Genomic DNA, 15,142 nt, shown 5'->3' with positions numbered 1-15,142 from the left:
TACAATAACAAACCCAAAACAATTAAGAAAATGGTAATAGGAACATACATATCAATAATTACTTTAAATGTAAATGGATTAAATGCTCCCACCAGAAGACACAGACTGGCTGAATGGATACGAAAACAAGACCCGTAAATATGCTGTCTACAGAGACCCACTTCAGACCTACAACACATACACACTGAAAGTGAGGGGATAGAAAAAGATATTCCATGTAGATGGAAATCAAAAGAAAGCTGAAGTAGCAATTCTCATATCAGAGAAAATAGACTTTAAAATAAAGACTATTACAAGAGACAAAGAAGGACACTATATAATGATCAAGGGGCCATTCCAAGAAGAAGATATAACAATTGTAAATATTTATGCACCCAATACAGGGGCACCTAAATACATAAGGCAAATGCTAACAGCCATAAAAGGGGAAATGGACAGTAACACTATCATAGTAGGGGACTTTAACACCCCACTTTCACCAATGGACAGATCATCCAAAATGAAAATAAATAAGGAAACACAAGCTTTAAATGATACATTAAACAAGATGGACTTAATTGATATTTATAGGACATTCCATCCAAAAACAACAGAATACACTTTCTTCTCAAGTGCTTATGGAACATTCTCCAGGAGAGATCATATCTTGGGTCACAAATCAAGCCTTGGTAAATTTAAGAAAATTGAAATAGTAACAGGTATCTTTTCCAACCTCATAACATTATGAGATTAGATACCAATTACAGGAAAAAATCTGTAAAAAATACAAACACATGGGGGCTAAACAATACACTACTAAATAACCAAGAGATCACTGAGGAAATCAAAGAGGAAATCAAAAAACACCTAGAAACAAATGACAATGAAAACACGACGACCCAAAACCTATGGGATGCAGCAAAAGCAGTTCTAAGTGGGAAGTTTACAGCAATACAATCCTACCTCAAGAAACAAGAAGCATCTCAAATAAACAACCTAACCTTACACCTAAAGCAATTAGAGAAAGAAGAACAAAAAAAACCCCAATGTTAGCAGAAGGAAAGAGATCATAAAGATCAGATCAGATATAAATGAAAAAGAAAAGAAGCAAACAATAGCAAAGCTCAATAAAACTAAAAGCTTGTTCTTTGAGAAGATAAACAAAATCGATAAACCACTAGCCAGACTCATCAAGTAAAAAAGAGAGAAGACTCAAATCAATCCAATTACAGATGAAAAAGGAGAGGTAACAACTGACACTGCAGAAATACAAATGATCATGAGAGATCACTACAAGCAACTATATGCCAATAAAATGGACAACGTGGAAGAAATGGACAAATTCTTAGAATACCACAACCTTCTAAGACTGAACCAAGAAGAAATACAAAATATAAACAGACCAATCACAAGCACTGAAATTGAGACTGTGATTTTAAATCTTCCAACAAACAAAAGCCCAGGACCAGATGGCTTCCTTCACAGGCAAATTCTATCAAACATTTAGAGAAGAGCTAACACCTATCCTTCTCAAACTCTTCCAAAATACAGCAGAGGGAGGAACACTCCCAAACTCATTCTACGAGGCTGCCATCACCCTGATACCAAAACCAGACAAAGATGTCACAAAGAAAACTACAGACAAATATCACTGATGAACATAGATGCAAAAATTCTCAACGAAAAACTAGCAAACAGAAACCAACAACACATTAAAAGGATCACACACCATCATCAAGTGGGGTTTACCCCAGGAATGCAAGGATTCTTCAATATATGCAAATCAATCAATGTGATAAACCATATTAACAAATTGAAGGAGAAAAACCATATGATCATCTCAATAGATGCAGAGAAAGCTTTCAAAAAAATTCAACACCAATTTATGATAAAAACCCTCCAGAAAGGAGGCATAGAGGGAACTTACCTCAACATAATAAAGACCATATATGATAAACCCACAGCCAACATCATTCTCAATGGTGAAAAACTGCAACTACTTCCTCTAAGATCAGGAACAAGACAAGGCTGTCCAATCTCACCACTATTATTCAACATAGTTTTAGAAGTTTTAGCCACAGCAACCAGAGAAGAAAAAGAAATAAAAGGAATCCAAATCAGAAAAGAAGAAGTAAAGCTGTCACTGTTTGCAGATGACATACTATACACAGAGAATCCTAAAGATGCTACCAGAAAACTACTAGAGCTAATCAATGAATTTGGTAAAGTAACAGGATACAAAATTAATGCACAGAAATCTCTTGCATTCCTACACACTAATGATGAAAAATCGGAAAGAGAAATTAAGGAAACACTTCATTTACCACTGCAACAAAAATAATAAAATACCTAGGAATAAGCCTACCTAAGGAGACAAAAGACCTGTATGCAGAAAATTATAAGACACTGATGAAAGAAATTAAAGATGATACAAATAGATGGAAAGATATACCATGTTCTTGGATTGGAAGAATCATTATTGTGAAAATGACTACACTACCCAAAGCAATCTACAGATTCAGTGCAATCCCTATCGAACTATGAATGGCATTTTTCACAGAACTAGAACAAAAAAATTCACTATTTGTATGGAAACATAAAAGACTCCAAATAGCCCAAGCAATCTTGAGAAAGAAAAACAGAGCTGGAGGAATCAGGCTTCCAGACTTCAGACTACACTACAAAGCTACAGTAATCAAGACAATATGGTACTGGCACAAAAACAGAAATATAGATCAATGGAACAGGATGAAAAGCTCAGAGATAAACCCACACACATATGGCCACCTTATTTTTGATAAAGGAGGCAAGAATATACAATGGAGAAAAGACAGCCTCTTCAATAAATGGTGCTGGGAAAACTGGACAGCTACATGTAAAAGAATGAAATTAGAACACTCCCTAACACCATACACAAAAATAAACTCAAAATGGATATAAGACCTAAATGTAAGGCCAGACACTATAATACTCTTAGAGGAAAATGTAGGCAGAACACTCTATGACATAAATCACAGCAAGATCCTTTTTGACCCAACTCCTAGAGAAATGTAAATAAAAACAAAAATAAACAAATGGGACCTAATGAAACTTAAAAGCTTTTGCACAGCAAAGGAAAACATAAACAAGACGAAAAGACAACCCTCAGAATAGGAGATAATATTTACAAACGAAGCAACGGACAAGGGATTAATCTCTAAAATATACAAGCAGCTCATGCAGCTCAATATCAAAAACAAACAACCCAATCCAAAAATGGGCAGAAGACCTAAACAGACATTTCTCCAAAGAAGATATACAGATTTCCAACAAACACATGAAAGGATGCTCCACATCACTAATCATTAGAGAAATGCAAATTAAAACTACAATGAGGTATCACCTCACACCAGTCAGAATGGCCATCATCAAAAAATCTACAAACAGTAAATGCTGGAGAGGGTGTGGAGAAAAGGGAACCCTCTTGCACTACTGCTGGGAATGTAAATTGATACAGCCACTATGAAGAACAGTATGGAGGTTCCTTAAAAAACTAAAAATAGAACTACCATATGACCCAGCAATCCCACTACTGGGCATATACCCTGAGAAAACCATAATTCAAAGAGTCATGTACCACAATGTTCACTGCAGCTATATTTACAATAGCCAGGACTTGGAAGCGACCTAAGTGTCCATCAACAGATGGATGGATAAAGAAGATGTGGCACATATATACAATGGAATATTACTCAGCCATAGAAAGAAATGAAATTGAGTTATTTTTAGTGAGGTGAATGGACCTAGAGTCTGTCATACAGAGTGAAGTAAGTCAGAAAGAGAAAAACAAATACCATATGCTAAAACATATATATGGAATTAAAAAAAAATGGTTCTGAAGAACCTAGGGGCAGGACAGGAATAAAGACACAGATGTAGAGAATGGACTTGAGGACATGGGGAGTGGGAAGGGTAAGCTGGGACGAAGTGAGAGAGTGGCATGGACATATATACACTACCAAATGTAAAACAGATAGCTAGTGCGAAGTAGCCACATAGCACAGGGAGATCAGCTCCATGCTTTGTTACCACCTGGAGGGGTAGGATAGGGAGGGTGGGAGGGAGACGCAAGAGGGAGGAGATATGGGGATATATGTATAGCTGATTCACTTTGTTATAAAGCAGAAACTAACACATGATTGTAAAGAAATTATACTCCAGTAAGGATGTTAAAAAAATTAAGAAAACAAATACCGTATGCTAACACATATATATGGAATCTAAAAAAAAAAAAGAAAACCGTTCTGAAGAACCTAGGGGTTGACAGGAATAAAGACACAGATGTAGAGAATGGACTTGAGGACACGGGGAGGGGGAAGGGTAAGCTGGGATGAACTAAGAGAGTGGCATGGACATATATACACTACCAAATGTAAAACAGATAGCTAGTGGGAAGCAGCCACATAGCACAGGGAGATCAGCTCTGTGCTTTGCAACCACCTAGAGAGGTGGGATCGGGAGGGGAGGAGGGAGACACAAGAGGGACAAGATATGGGGATATATGTATATGCATAGCTGATTCCCTTTGTTATAAAGCAGAAACTAACACACCATTGTAAAGTAATAATACTCCAGTGAAGATGTAAAAAAAAAAATCAAATTGCTTTCTGAATGCACCAAGTTCTATTATAAAGATTACATAGCATTTTTAAAAATATTAAGATCATGTACTTTATATAATGAACCAATAGAATGCCCACATGGCTATGTGTATGTGAACTAATTAATCTGTAGCATAGTGAACACAGAAATCTTTAGCCATATTTACAGTTAATTAGTTTAACAACTGCCTGACTTAGTCTTATTATGTTAATTTCATAAATAAAGCAATTAAGTTCCATATAGATCAGAGCATTCTGGTGAAAATTTTTCCTGTTTACTTGGGCAAATTTTACTGTTTAAACTGTTTGGAATCTAGAGGATCAGAGACTTGGTTTCAGTTATAACGAACTTTATTACATCAGAAATTTTACTTGTTATCTTTTAAAGAAGTTCAGACCTAGAAAATTCCCACAATACATTTATGAAGAAGGCAGGTAAGTTATGAATAACTGAAATGTCATAGTTTAGCCAATCTGACAATTTCTTTCTCTTCATTTTAATAAGTGTTAACTATTGTTAACTATGATATAAATACTTTCCTTACAAATATGATCATTTGCAATGAAAGCAGTAGTTTATGAGGAAGCATAAATAAAAATTTTTTAGCTAATAGTTAAAAGTATTTTTAACACGATATTATTCTAGAAACATTATCTATATTATTTCCTATTTTTCAATTCAGGGAAATTATTAAGGGAGGGAATGGTATTTGATAATAAGAAGACAGCTAAACTTAAAATGTTCTGGAACTAAGAAAAGTTTTATCGTGAATTTTTGACATAGACAGGTACATTGTTTTTCCTCCTTCACAAAATGAATTTCTTTATAGTTTCTTAATGAAAGAAATAAACTTATTTAGTGATTTCCCTTTTTATAACAGCTAACAAATGTACAACTTCATTACTTCCCTAGGAAAGATTTAATGGTGGTACATGTCTTTCCATCCATCTTTTTTGGCTAGAAATCTTAGAATGAGAAGGATTGTCTTCGGTGGTGCTTTTATCTTATTCTGCCTCTTAGGTGGTAAGTCATTAAGAAAACATAAATCAAAAAAGAGGAAAAATTACTCAAGAAATTGCAGAATTACAATATAAGTGGAGGGTGGCCTTAAATAAAGTACCAAAGGTCCTTAAAACAAAGCCTGAGTAAACCCTTAAATAACAATGAGCTAATGTTTATTCAGCATTTACTATATGCCAGGTACTGGTCTAAATATTTTATTTGTATTAATGCACTGAATCCACATGACAATCCTATGAGTTAAATGCTATTATTTCCCATTTTATACATGAGTAAACTGAGCTGGTAGATGGTGGCCCACATGTTGCTATTATTATCATTAAGCTGGAACTAATCAATCTAGGCAGGAAGCCCTTATAAATATGACCCAAAAAATAAATTAGACCAAATAAGCATAGACAAGGCTCTCCCAGCACTTTTTCTATGTGCTCATCACCACCAACTATAATATTCCTTCATTTATAAAAGAACCACATAACAGAGAGCTTTCAATCCCTTTTACAGAATTCCTAAGGCCCTTCAAATTAGGTAGATGTTCATGAAGGTAATATCTCCAAACAGGCATGTTTAAGCACATGGGAATTCTCCTTCCCAATGAAATGGTAATATGGTTAATGAAGATGGCTGCTCTATGCTGAACCCAGGGGTTAACAGGGCAGGGTTTCTTAGAGTCAGAAGATTTAAGGTACATATGAGTCACCTGGGGATCTTGTTAAAATGTACAATCTGATTCAGCAGGTCAGGTGTAGGGCCTGAGAGTCTGCATTTCCAACAAGCTTCAAGTGATGCCAATGCTGTTGGTCTGGAGACCACATGTCAGTAGGAAAAATCCAAAAGGTATCCCAGAGGTAAATAAAATTCTAATACTGAGACTTAGAGACTTTTGGTACCTAATACTGGGATCACCATCTCAAATGCCTCAAGTGTTTGGTCAGATAATATAAATGGGGCGGGGGGGGGGGGGGGCGCGGATCACCCAGTAACAAAACCAGAGGAGGGCAGCCAGTACCCAGCTGACATGGAGAAAGGAGAGCCGAACAATGCCAAATCTGATTCTTCAGGAGAAGCCAGATATTCAGGTTTGCAGGAAAACTCTCCCAACTTTTAAATGTTAACATTGTGAAAGCAGTATGCAAGTTAAACCGACCAGGTCTAGCCCCTGGACCACTTGTTTGTAGTCTCTGCTTCCCACACTACCCTCAATACTATATACAATGCGCAATAGAGTTTTCATTACCCCTTGCAGAAAGGGCAGGAGCAAACTCAAACTGCTTGGGTCTCTGCTGCATTTTAAGTCTTTACACTTCTCTTCTGTAAAGAATGTGGAAGGGAACATAGGAATAGATGAAAAATTTCAAGAGAACATCTTCCCTGTCTTGGATATCATGAAAAAAATGACTCAGGCAGGAGATTGCATTAATTTTGTTGAATACACAGGGAAGATGTGAGGGTAAAAGAAGAAAATTCAGCATAAAGAGAAATTTTGAAGTAAGGAGTGTCCATGAAGTAAGGGATGGTCATTTTAAAAAGATCACCATCATCATAATTTATAATGTTTAAATAATTACATATATATTTATAATATGCATTTGAGTAATTAAATACAGTCTGTTAGATTTTCCCCACAATAAGATCATGAAGTAGAATAGGATACTTCAGAATTAATCATGTGAGGAAACTATTAATTTAACATAAAACCTGAAACTTTAAATTTCGTTGTCAAATTGGAATGTACCATATGTTAGTTATATTAATAAAACCAACAATAAATTTTCAGACAAAAAGAGACTGGAAGAAAGGAAATGGATCTGTGAACGTATTTATAAGTATTCATGCAATGGGACAAATACGGTCAGCAGAAAGACCTAAAAGTTAAGGCATCGCCTTCAGCTGTAGTAAAGAATGTCAGGGCCAAGATTTTAGGAAGAAGGCTGTGGATATTGGGTGTGGAATCAGAAGGAAGAAGGACCATCTGAGAGGGAGAGAAAGAAACTAGAGCAGATCTCATCCAGGAACACAGTCCAGGGGCCTTAGGCATGGCAGAGAAAGATCTGGCATCATATAAGCTCTCCCCGGGGGGGGGGGGGGGGGCACTGGCACCAAGGTCTGAGCTATGTAGTAGATCACTAAGGACAAGTTATGAATTGAGAAATCACGAGTCCAGGAGGAAAACTCCCTTAGGCATGACTTGAAGAAGCAAGCAGCCCTAGTATTCTGGGCAGGAGACTGACCCTGAATCTTGGAAGAGTCAAAATCTCCAGCAACAAGAAGGTGACATCAGAGGGTTTGGGATACACAGAGGTAGGCAACTTCAGTGACATGGTGTGCTTGCTAAAAGCAAAGGGTTTGGATTTCAACAGACCTCTTTCAACTCCTGTCTCCACCACTGGAGTGAGCTACTTAAAATCTTAAGGCCTCAGTTTTCTTTTACGTGAAATGTGGACAACTATGATACCTGCCTGAAAGATTTATTGTGGGAAATGTAGATTGTTTAGCAGAATCCTTGGCATAAGCTTAGTTCTTTAAAATATATTTGCTGGTTGATCATTGATTATGGATTGAAATTCTGTCATGCTCAATGAGAAAACCAATGTGATATTTCCAAAATATCTTTAGATGAGTTTGAAGCTGGGGAGAATAGTCAACAGAGGTTAATTAGCCTCATCAGCCAGACTATTTTCTATTAAAAGTGATCTCCTCTAATCCCCAATATGTCGGAGATATAAAATACATTGCACAAAATGTTTAGTAAACTCTTCTTTAGAGTTAACCAGTGAATAGGAGTGGAACAGCAATGGTTTTCATATATTAGAAGATTGGAACTATGAACTTTAAGACAAATTTCAGCTCAATTTCAGAAGAATTCTTTAACAGTCTGCACTGGTTTAATCATGATGAGCTCTCCATCACTAGCCAAGGCCGCCTACAGGGGTTATTATAAAGGAGATTCCTGAATTCAACAGAACCAGTGGTTCTCAAAAACTGGTCCAGACATCTACATTCAGATCACACGCCCTCCACTGTTTCTGGATATCTAAAGTACGGATTCCTGGGCCCCACCTCTTATTGATTCTAACTCAGGTTCTGTGGAGGCTGTGGAAATCTGTGTTCATTTTAACTGCTTAAGTGAATCTGATGCATAGTCAGATTTGGAAAGTGATCTTCCAGTTAATGTCTTCCAATCTTATCTACGTTGACCAAGGTCAAAAATCTCTGGGCTATTTCTACATAACCAAAATAAATAACACTTTTAAGCCACTGAGTTTGCGTATTGAAGATTACCAATACGTAAATATTAATCAAAAAACCATAAATACAGAGAACCTACTATATATAATGTTCTTCCTTAGACATGGAAATGAAGACCTAACAGTGGATATATGGCTGAAATTAAATATTCTGGCTAAATAACTTTGGTTTGATTTAATTAGGCTCTGAGAAACTGAATACATTTTAACCAACTAACTTGTTTAGCCCACCTGGCTTCATTTTTTTATTAGTATCAGTTCAGAGTGCTTCCAGTTCTTTAATGTAGCATATGTTATGAAATTTCCCCTATTAAATTCTCCAAATAAAAATATTTTAAATTTATGTGACTTTTTAGAATCAATTTATAAAATATTGCATACTTTTTAAAGTTGAAAATCATTGCTTTATTTTTGGATTTCTCTTTTCTCTCTGTCTTTTTTTCTGGCTCTGGTGTCCATCTCTAGTTTTCCCTTATTTTTTCTGTCCTGTATTTGGAGGTGTTGGAGGTGTGATTTGTAGATCATGCAACCTCTCAATCCCCTTCCATGGATGTCTTTTGGACTTTGGAACCTGCAGAACAAAACCTGGACAGTATTGTATAAAAGAGGTCCATATTAAAGGTAAGTCATAACACTTTAAAAACATTTAACTAAAATAAGCACAGGAAAACTCCTTATGTAAGAGCAAACATTCACTGAGCATTTACTACATGCTATACTAAGGGCTTTACCTAGATTACATCACACCAATAAATCAATGATATGAGCTGGATCTTGTCGCTATTCCCAAAGATAAGAAATCTGAGGCATAGAAAGATTAAGAAATTTGCATGATGTTACACAGTTAAGGAGTGTTGTAGTCTAATTCAAATGTGAGTACTTCAGAGCACACATTTCTAAAGAAATCTATATACTGCCTCATTCACACCATTCACATCCTCACAAAAAATTAATACATAATTTCCCTCGAAGTGCAGGGCTCTGTGTAATCACACAGGTTTAATGCCCAGGAAGCTGGCCTTGTCCACATGGATTAAAGAGAGAAACATAAAAATCCAAATGAAGAAAACGTTAGAAGAAAATATTGAAGAACATATTTTAAGCTTGAAAGAGAGGAGGCCTCCTTAACATCCAAAAGACAAAAATCATAAAGGAAATGATAAATTTGAATATATCAGTATTTTAAAATTTATGAAATGAATGATAACCCCAAAACTATAAAAGATAAGGAAAAAACTGGGCAAAAATAATTGGGAAATAACAAGAAAATATTAATATCTACCCAGAATAAAGAATTTCTAAAAAACTCATTTTTTAAAAGGCCAACAACCAAAAACAAACAAACACACTTGTTAAAGACATAGAAAGGCAATTTTCAGAAGAGGAGATATAAATGACTTAACCTAAAAACATAAAAAGCAGCTCAACCCATCAGTAAATATCAAAGAAATGCAAACTACAGAAATAATATTTTTAACCCATCAGATTGCTAAAAATTATGAGTTTTATAATATCAAGGGTTGTGACAATATGGAAAAATGGGAACTCTCATACATTTTCTAATGACAGTTTAGATTGGTTTGACTTTTTTAAAGACAATTTGTGAATTTCAGTTAAAATTTTAAATGAGCACAGTTGTCTACAAAGCAATTTATTTCCTGGCATCTACTTCAGAGAAATACTTACATGTAACACAAAAAGGCATGTATCAAGGTTATCACTGCAGCATTATGTTTAATAGTAAAGTAATGGAAATGATCTAAATGTTTGTCTATAGGTGTTAAACTATGATATATTCAGACCATGGATTGCTATGTAATACTTAGAATGAACCAGATCCTTTTGTTAACATGAAAAAAATCTTTAAAACGTTGTTGAGCAGAAAAAAAGTCAGTTGCAAAACAGTACGTATAGTATGCCACTTATGTATAAAAATCCACAAAGCAAAACTCTAAATTTCTCTATGGAAATGGAAGCAGAGAAAAAAAATTAGAGGAAATCAAAGTCAGTTGGGAGAGAGGAAGAAAATTTGGGGTCATGTCTGCTGGGGTTTTGGTTTTAAGAGGGTTACTTGAGCTTTGTTCAACCTATGTCCGCTCTCTGAGCCCCAAGTTCCCTCTGACTCTCACCCATACCAGTCAAGAACCCTTTCCTTATTGAAGAGGCAAGGGGCCAAGCCCCCCTGGAGCCATGAAATGTTAGCTCTCAGTGATTTCTCTTCCTGAAGGTGGACAGATAGCCATCTAGTCAACTTACCATAAAAACTCTGCACATAAGAAAGAGCTTGGAAGCTTATACAGCAAAATCTTGACAATAGCTCTTGGTTGGCTCAAGGACCTGGAATAACTACAATGTTGTGGGAAGAGCAGTTTCCTAACATGACAAGTCTGCCACTGCATGCTGATGCAAAATAAATACCACTGGAACTTAGGCTTGATGGTTTTACCAATAGTTTGTCAACACTATTGACATTTTGGCAGGATAATTCTTTGTTATACAGGGATATTTTGTGTATTGTAGGATATTTAGCACACTGCTGGCCTATACCCACTACATCCCAGTAATATCTTCCAAGTTGCAGCAACAAAAATGTTTATGGGCATTATCTAATGTCCTGGGGTTGGGGAGCAAAATCGCCCACAGTTGAAAGGCTACTGTTTTCTCAAGTTTCCAACTATGTTTTGCTGCCTTTAGAGAATTGCTCATTTGTGTTCTCCCCCATACAATTGAAACTGGGAATGCTAAGATTACAGGACATTGTTGTCACTTATTTTGCACTTTTGCGTATTGTCCACATTTTCCACAGTGAACATGCATTACTACTTGTAATTGGGGGAAAATTAAATGAGATCTACGACACACCTCCATTCCTAAAAAGCACTTACACATCTAAATGACCCTTCTGTGGATTCAGCCCTTTGAATACCTCATGACCTGGTAAAACTGGGGGATGATTATTAGGGAGTTTCTAAAAAGCTAACATTTCAAAAATTTCTACACAGAAACTGGCAATTGCATAGCTTTATGAACTGAGTTTGAAAGCTATTTTGCTTTACAATTTCAAAGCTTTTGTATTGCAATGCACACAACTAGAATAACTTTAGGTGGGAGTTCTTAAAAGGCAAGATGATTGTATCCTGGTAGACCTAGAGTTTTTGCTTTGTTTTCCTTTGTCTTTGTTTTTTTAACCTGTTAGTTATCTGAAGCAACTGAGGCCGGGTAGGTTGTACCTGCCAAGGGATTCATCTACCATGACCTCTTGTTTCCCCCAGATGGAATTCAATGGTATTCAGTTCAAGGCTGCACAGAGAGCCAAGATGAGTGCTTCAAGAGAATCGTGACAACTTATGAAATTCACTCTACTCACTGCTGCCATCGTCCTTTGTGCAATTTCTGATCCAGGGTCCCATATCCAAATTGCTTGACTGATCAGTCAATCTCAGAGCCTGAACTCGTCATCCCAAGACAGCAGCTACCATCAGTCAGCTTTCTGCAAAAGTCTCAGACCTGCAGGTTGTAGGAGTTATTGTCTGAAACCAGTTTGGGCTTTCAAGATGCCCAGTTTCTCAGCCACCAGTCCTAACTCATCTCAGAAACATCCTTTCCAGCACAATCTTTCTCTTCTCTTTTTTATTTCCCCTTTCAATGATTTCAAAGCTACAAAGAAGTAAAAACGTGAGTGACTCTCTGAGTCAAATTATACATATCATCTCTAGTTCACTAATTTTCCTAAATATTTCCATATTGCAAAATACAGTTTCAAATTAATTGTATCACAAGATACCAAGTGACCTGAAAGGGTTCATTTGGTTTCCAAAGGAAACTGCCTTGCTCTTTCAGGGCAATTTATTGTACTGGAGAAACTGATTTAACAAACACTGCAGGAAAAATAAGCCAGGAATTAGCAAACCAGGCCTGTAAGAACTACGAACCCAAACGGCAAAGGGCTCGAGAAGGTGTGAGGGTTGGTACTTATTTTTCCCATCTGTGTTAGGATTTGGCAAAATACTGTATTTCCATACTTTAACCACGCCTTCGTGCTTTGGCTAATCTAGTTTTGGCAGATCAAGCATTTCAACGGAAGCAGGGAAATGGATTTCCATCCACAAGGAATTTTAAAGAGTTATGAATATACTCTGAACTACATTTCACATTTTTTAATGTGCCACATATTCAATTATTCTCATTCAATGCCTTACTTTTGCAACTTCAAGATTGTTGTGTTTTAAAATTTAAAGTTGTTTTTCTCTGTATTTCTAGGAGTTTGAGAAATTCAAATGGTAAGTAATAAATCTCAATAAAAACTTTTTTATTATTTTTTTCACAGAACCTAGGACAACATCCTACACACAGTGGACTTTCAGCAAATGCTTTTCTATAAACTTTGAAGTAAAACAAGCATTTTAAAAAAGCCCAAGGAGACTCGACATTTCCCTCCACACTCATTTTACCCATGTTCCTTAGACCACATTTCTGAAACTACAAAAAAAAAAGTTTCTTCATCCTGAGATTTAAATACACTTGCTACTATTCTATCACTCTATGCATCAGCTACATTGGTAAACAGTGGTTATCCTAAATCACTGAACTTCATTGAGATTTTACTTCTATTTTTCTTGTTTTTTAAATGTAACTAATGTTATTACCCAATATATTGGAGGAAACAAATGACAAGATCAGATCATCAGTGACTAACTCCAGGGAGCTTTGCAAGCTTAACTCACAATCCAAGTGATGTAGTGAGAAGAGAACTACGTTGTTTGCTTTTTTGATATTGAGCTGCATGAGCTGTTTGTATATTTTGGAGATTAATCTCTGTCAGTCGCATCGTTTACAAATATTTTCTCCCATTCTGTGGTTTGTCTTTTCATTTTGTTTATGGTTTCCTTTGCTGTGCAAAAGCTTTTAAGTTTAATTAGGTCCCATTTGTTTATTTTTGTTTTTATTTTCATTACTCTAGGAGGTAGATCCAAAAAGATATTGCTGCAATTTATGTCAAAGAGTGTTCTGCCTAAAAAAAGAACTAGGAAGCGGGGTGCTGGTATTTTGTGTCACTAATTAGCTGGTAACCTTGGCAAGTCAATTTGGTTTCCCTGCACCTCATTCTCCTCATGGGTAAGATGAAGAAGATTGGATCACATGATCTCTCAGATCCCTTCAAGTTCTAACATTAAAGGCATACCTCAGAGATATTGTGGATTCGGTTCCAGACTGCCACTAATGCAAATATTGCAATTTAGAGAGTCATAAATTTTTTGGTTTCCCAGTGCGTATAAAAGTTATGTTTACACTATACTGTGGTCTATTAAGTGTACAATAACATTATGTCTAAAAAAAATGTACACACCTTAATTAAAAAATACTTTATTGCCAAAAAATGCTAACCATCATCTGAGCCTTCAGCAAGTCATAATCTTTTTGCTGGTAGAGGAACTTGCCTCCATGCTGACGGCTGCTGACTGATCGCGGTGGTGGCTGCTGAAGGTTGGGGTGGGCTGAGGCAATTTCTAAAATAAGACAACAATGAAGTTTCTGCATGAATTGACTCTTCCTTTCACAAATGATTTCTCTGCAGCATGCAATGCTGTTTGATAGCATTTTACCCACAGTGGAACTTCTTTCAAAATTGGAGTCAATCCTCTCAAACTCTGCCACTGCTTTATCAATTAAGTTTATGTAATATTCTAAATACTTTGTTGTCATTTCAACAATCCTCACCAGGAGTAGTTTCCATCCCAAGAAACCACTTTCTTTGCTCATCCAAGAAGCAACTCCTCATTCATTAAAGTTTTATCATGAGATTGCAGCAATTCAGTCATCTTTAGGCTCTACTTCTAAATCTAATTCTCTTGCTACTTTCACTACATCTGCCGTTACTTCCTCTACTTAAGTCTTGAGCCCCTCCAAGTCATCCATGAGGTTGGGATCAACTTCTTCCAAACTTCTACTGATGTCAATATTTTGACCTCTTTCCATGAATCATAAATGTTCTTAATGGCATCTAGAATGGTGAATCCTTTCCAGAAGATTTTCAATTGACTTTTCCCAGATCGATTAAAGGAATCACTATCTATGGCAGCTATAGCCTTATGAAACATTATATATTTCTTAAATAATAATACTTGAAAGTTGAAATTACTCCTTGACCCATGGGCTACAGAATTGATGTTGTGTTAACAGGCATGAAAACAACATTAATCTCACTGTACCTCTCTATCAGAATTCTTGGGTGACAAGGTACATTGTCAATGAAC

At 36.1% G+C, this 15,142-nt stretch overlaps 1 protein-coding gene across 2 annotated transcripts; it reads left to right on the top strand.

Annotated features, from left to right (window-relative positions):
* Nucleotides 1-5,530: 5,530 nt before the first annotated feature.
* C6H9orf57 (chromosome 6 C9orf57 homolog) lies at nt 5,531-13,246 on the top strand. 2 transcript variants are annotated; one of them, XR_012332283.1, is made up of 4 exons: nt 5,531-5,643; nt 9,354-9,509; nt 12,161-12,401; nt 13,216-13,246. XR_012332283.1 is itself a non-coding variant. In XM_073805682.1 (3 exons), exons 1-3 carry the CDS (start codon nt 5,553-5,555, stop codon nt 12,283-12,285), a joined length of 372 nt encoding a protein of 123 aa, XP_073661783.1. In that variant the 5' UTR covers nt 5,531-5,552; the 3' UTR covers nt 12,286-12,490. The 2 variants fall into 2 exon arrangements, 1 of the variants encoding a protein (XP_073661783.1); XM_073805682.1 differs by lacking the exon at nt 13,216-13,246 and having other exon boundaries at nt 12,161-12,490.
* Nucleotides 13,247-15,142: the final 1,896 nt, after the last annotated feature.

Source organism: Tursiops truncatus, chromosome 6, assembly GCF_011762595.2.
Source record: "Tursiops truncatus isolate mTurTru1 chromosome 6, mTurTru1.mat.Y, whole genome shotgun sequence".
Classification (NCBI taxonomy): Eukaryota; Metazoa; Chordata; class Mammalia; order Artiodactyla; family Delphinidae; genus Tursiops; species Tursiops truncatus.
The sequence above is the reverse complement of the archived record's forward strand: the minus strand, read 5'-3'. Positions and strand labels throughout refer to the sequence as shown.

Coding starts and splice junctions, on each gene's coding strand:
- C6H9orf57 (XM_073805682.1), top strand. CDS start 5,553: ATGTCTTTCCATCCATCTTTTTTGGCTAGAAATCTTAGAATGAGAAGG. Junction 5,644..9,353: donor CTTATTCTGCCTCTTAGGTG/GTAAGTCATTAA, acceptor GTCCATCTCTAG/TTTTCCCTTATTTTTTCTGT. Junction 9,510..12,160: donor AAAAGAGGTCCATATTAAAG/GTAAGTCATAAC, acceptor TGTTTCCCCCAG/ATGGAATTCAATGGTATTCA.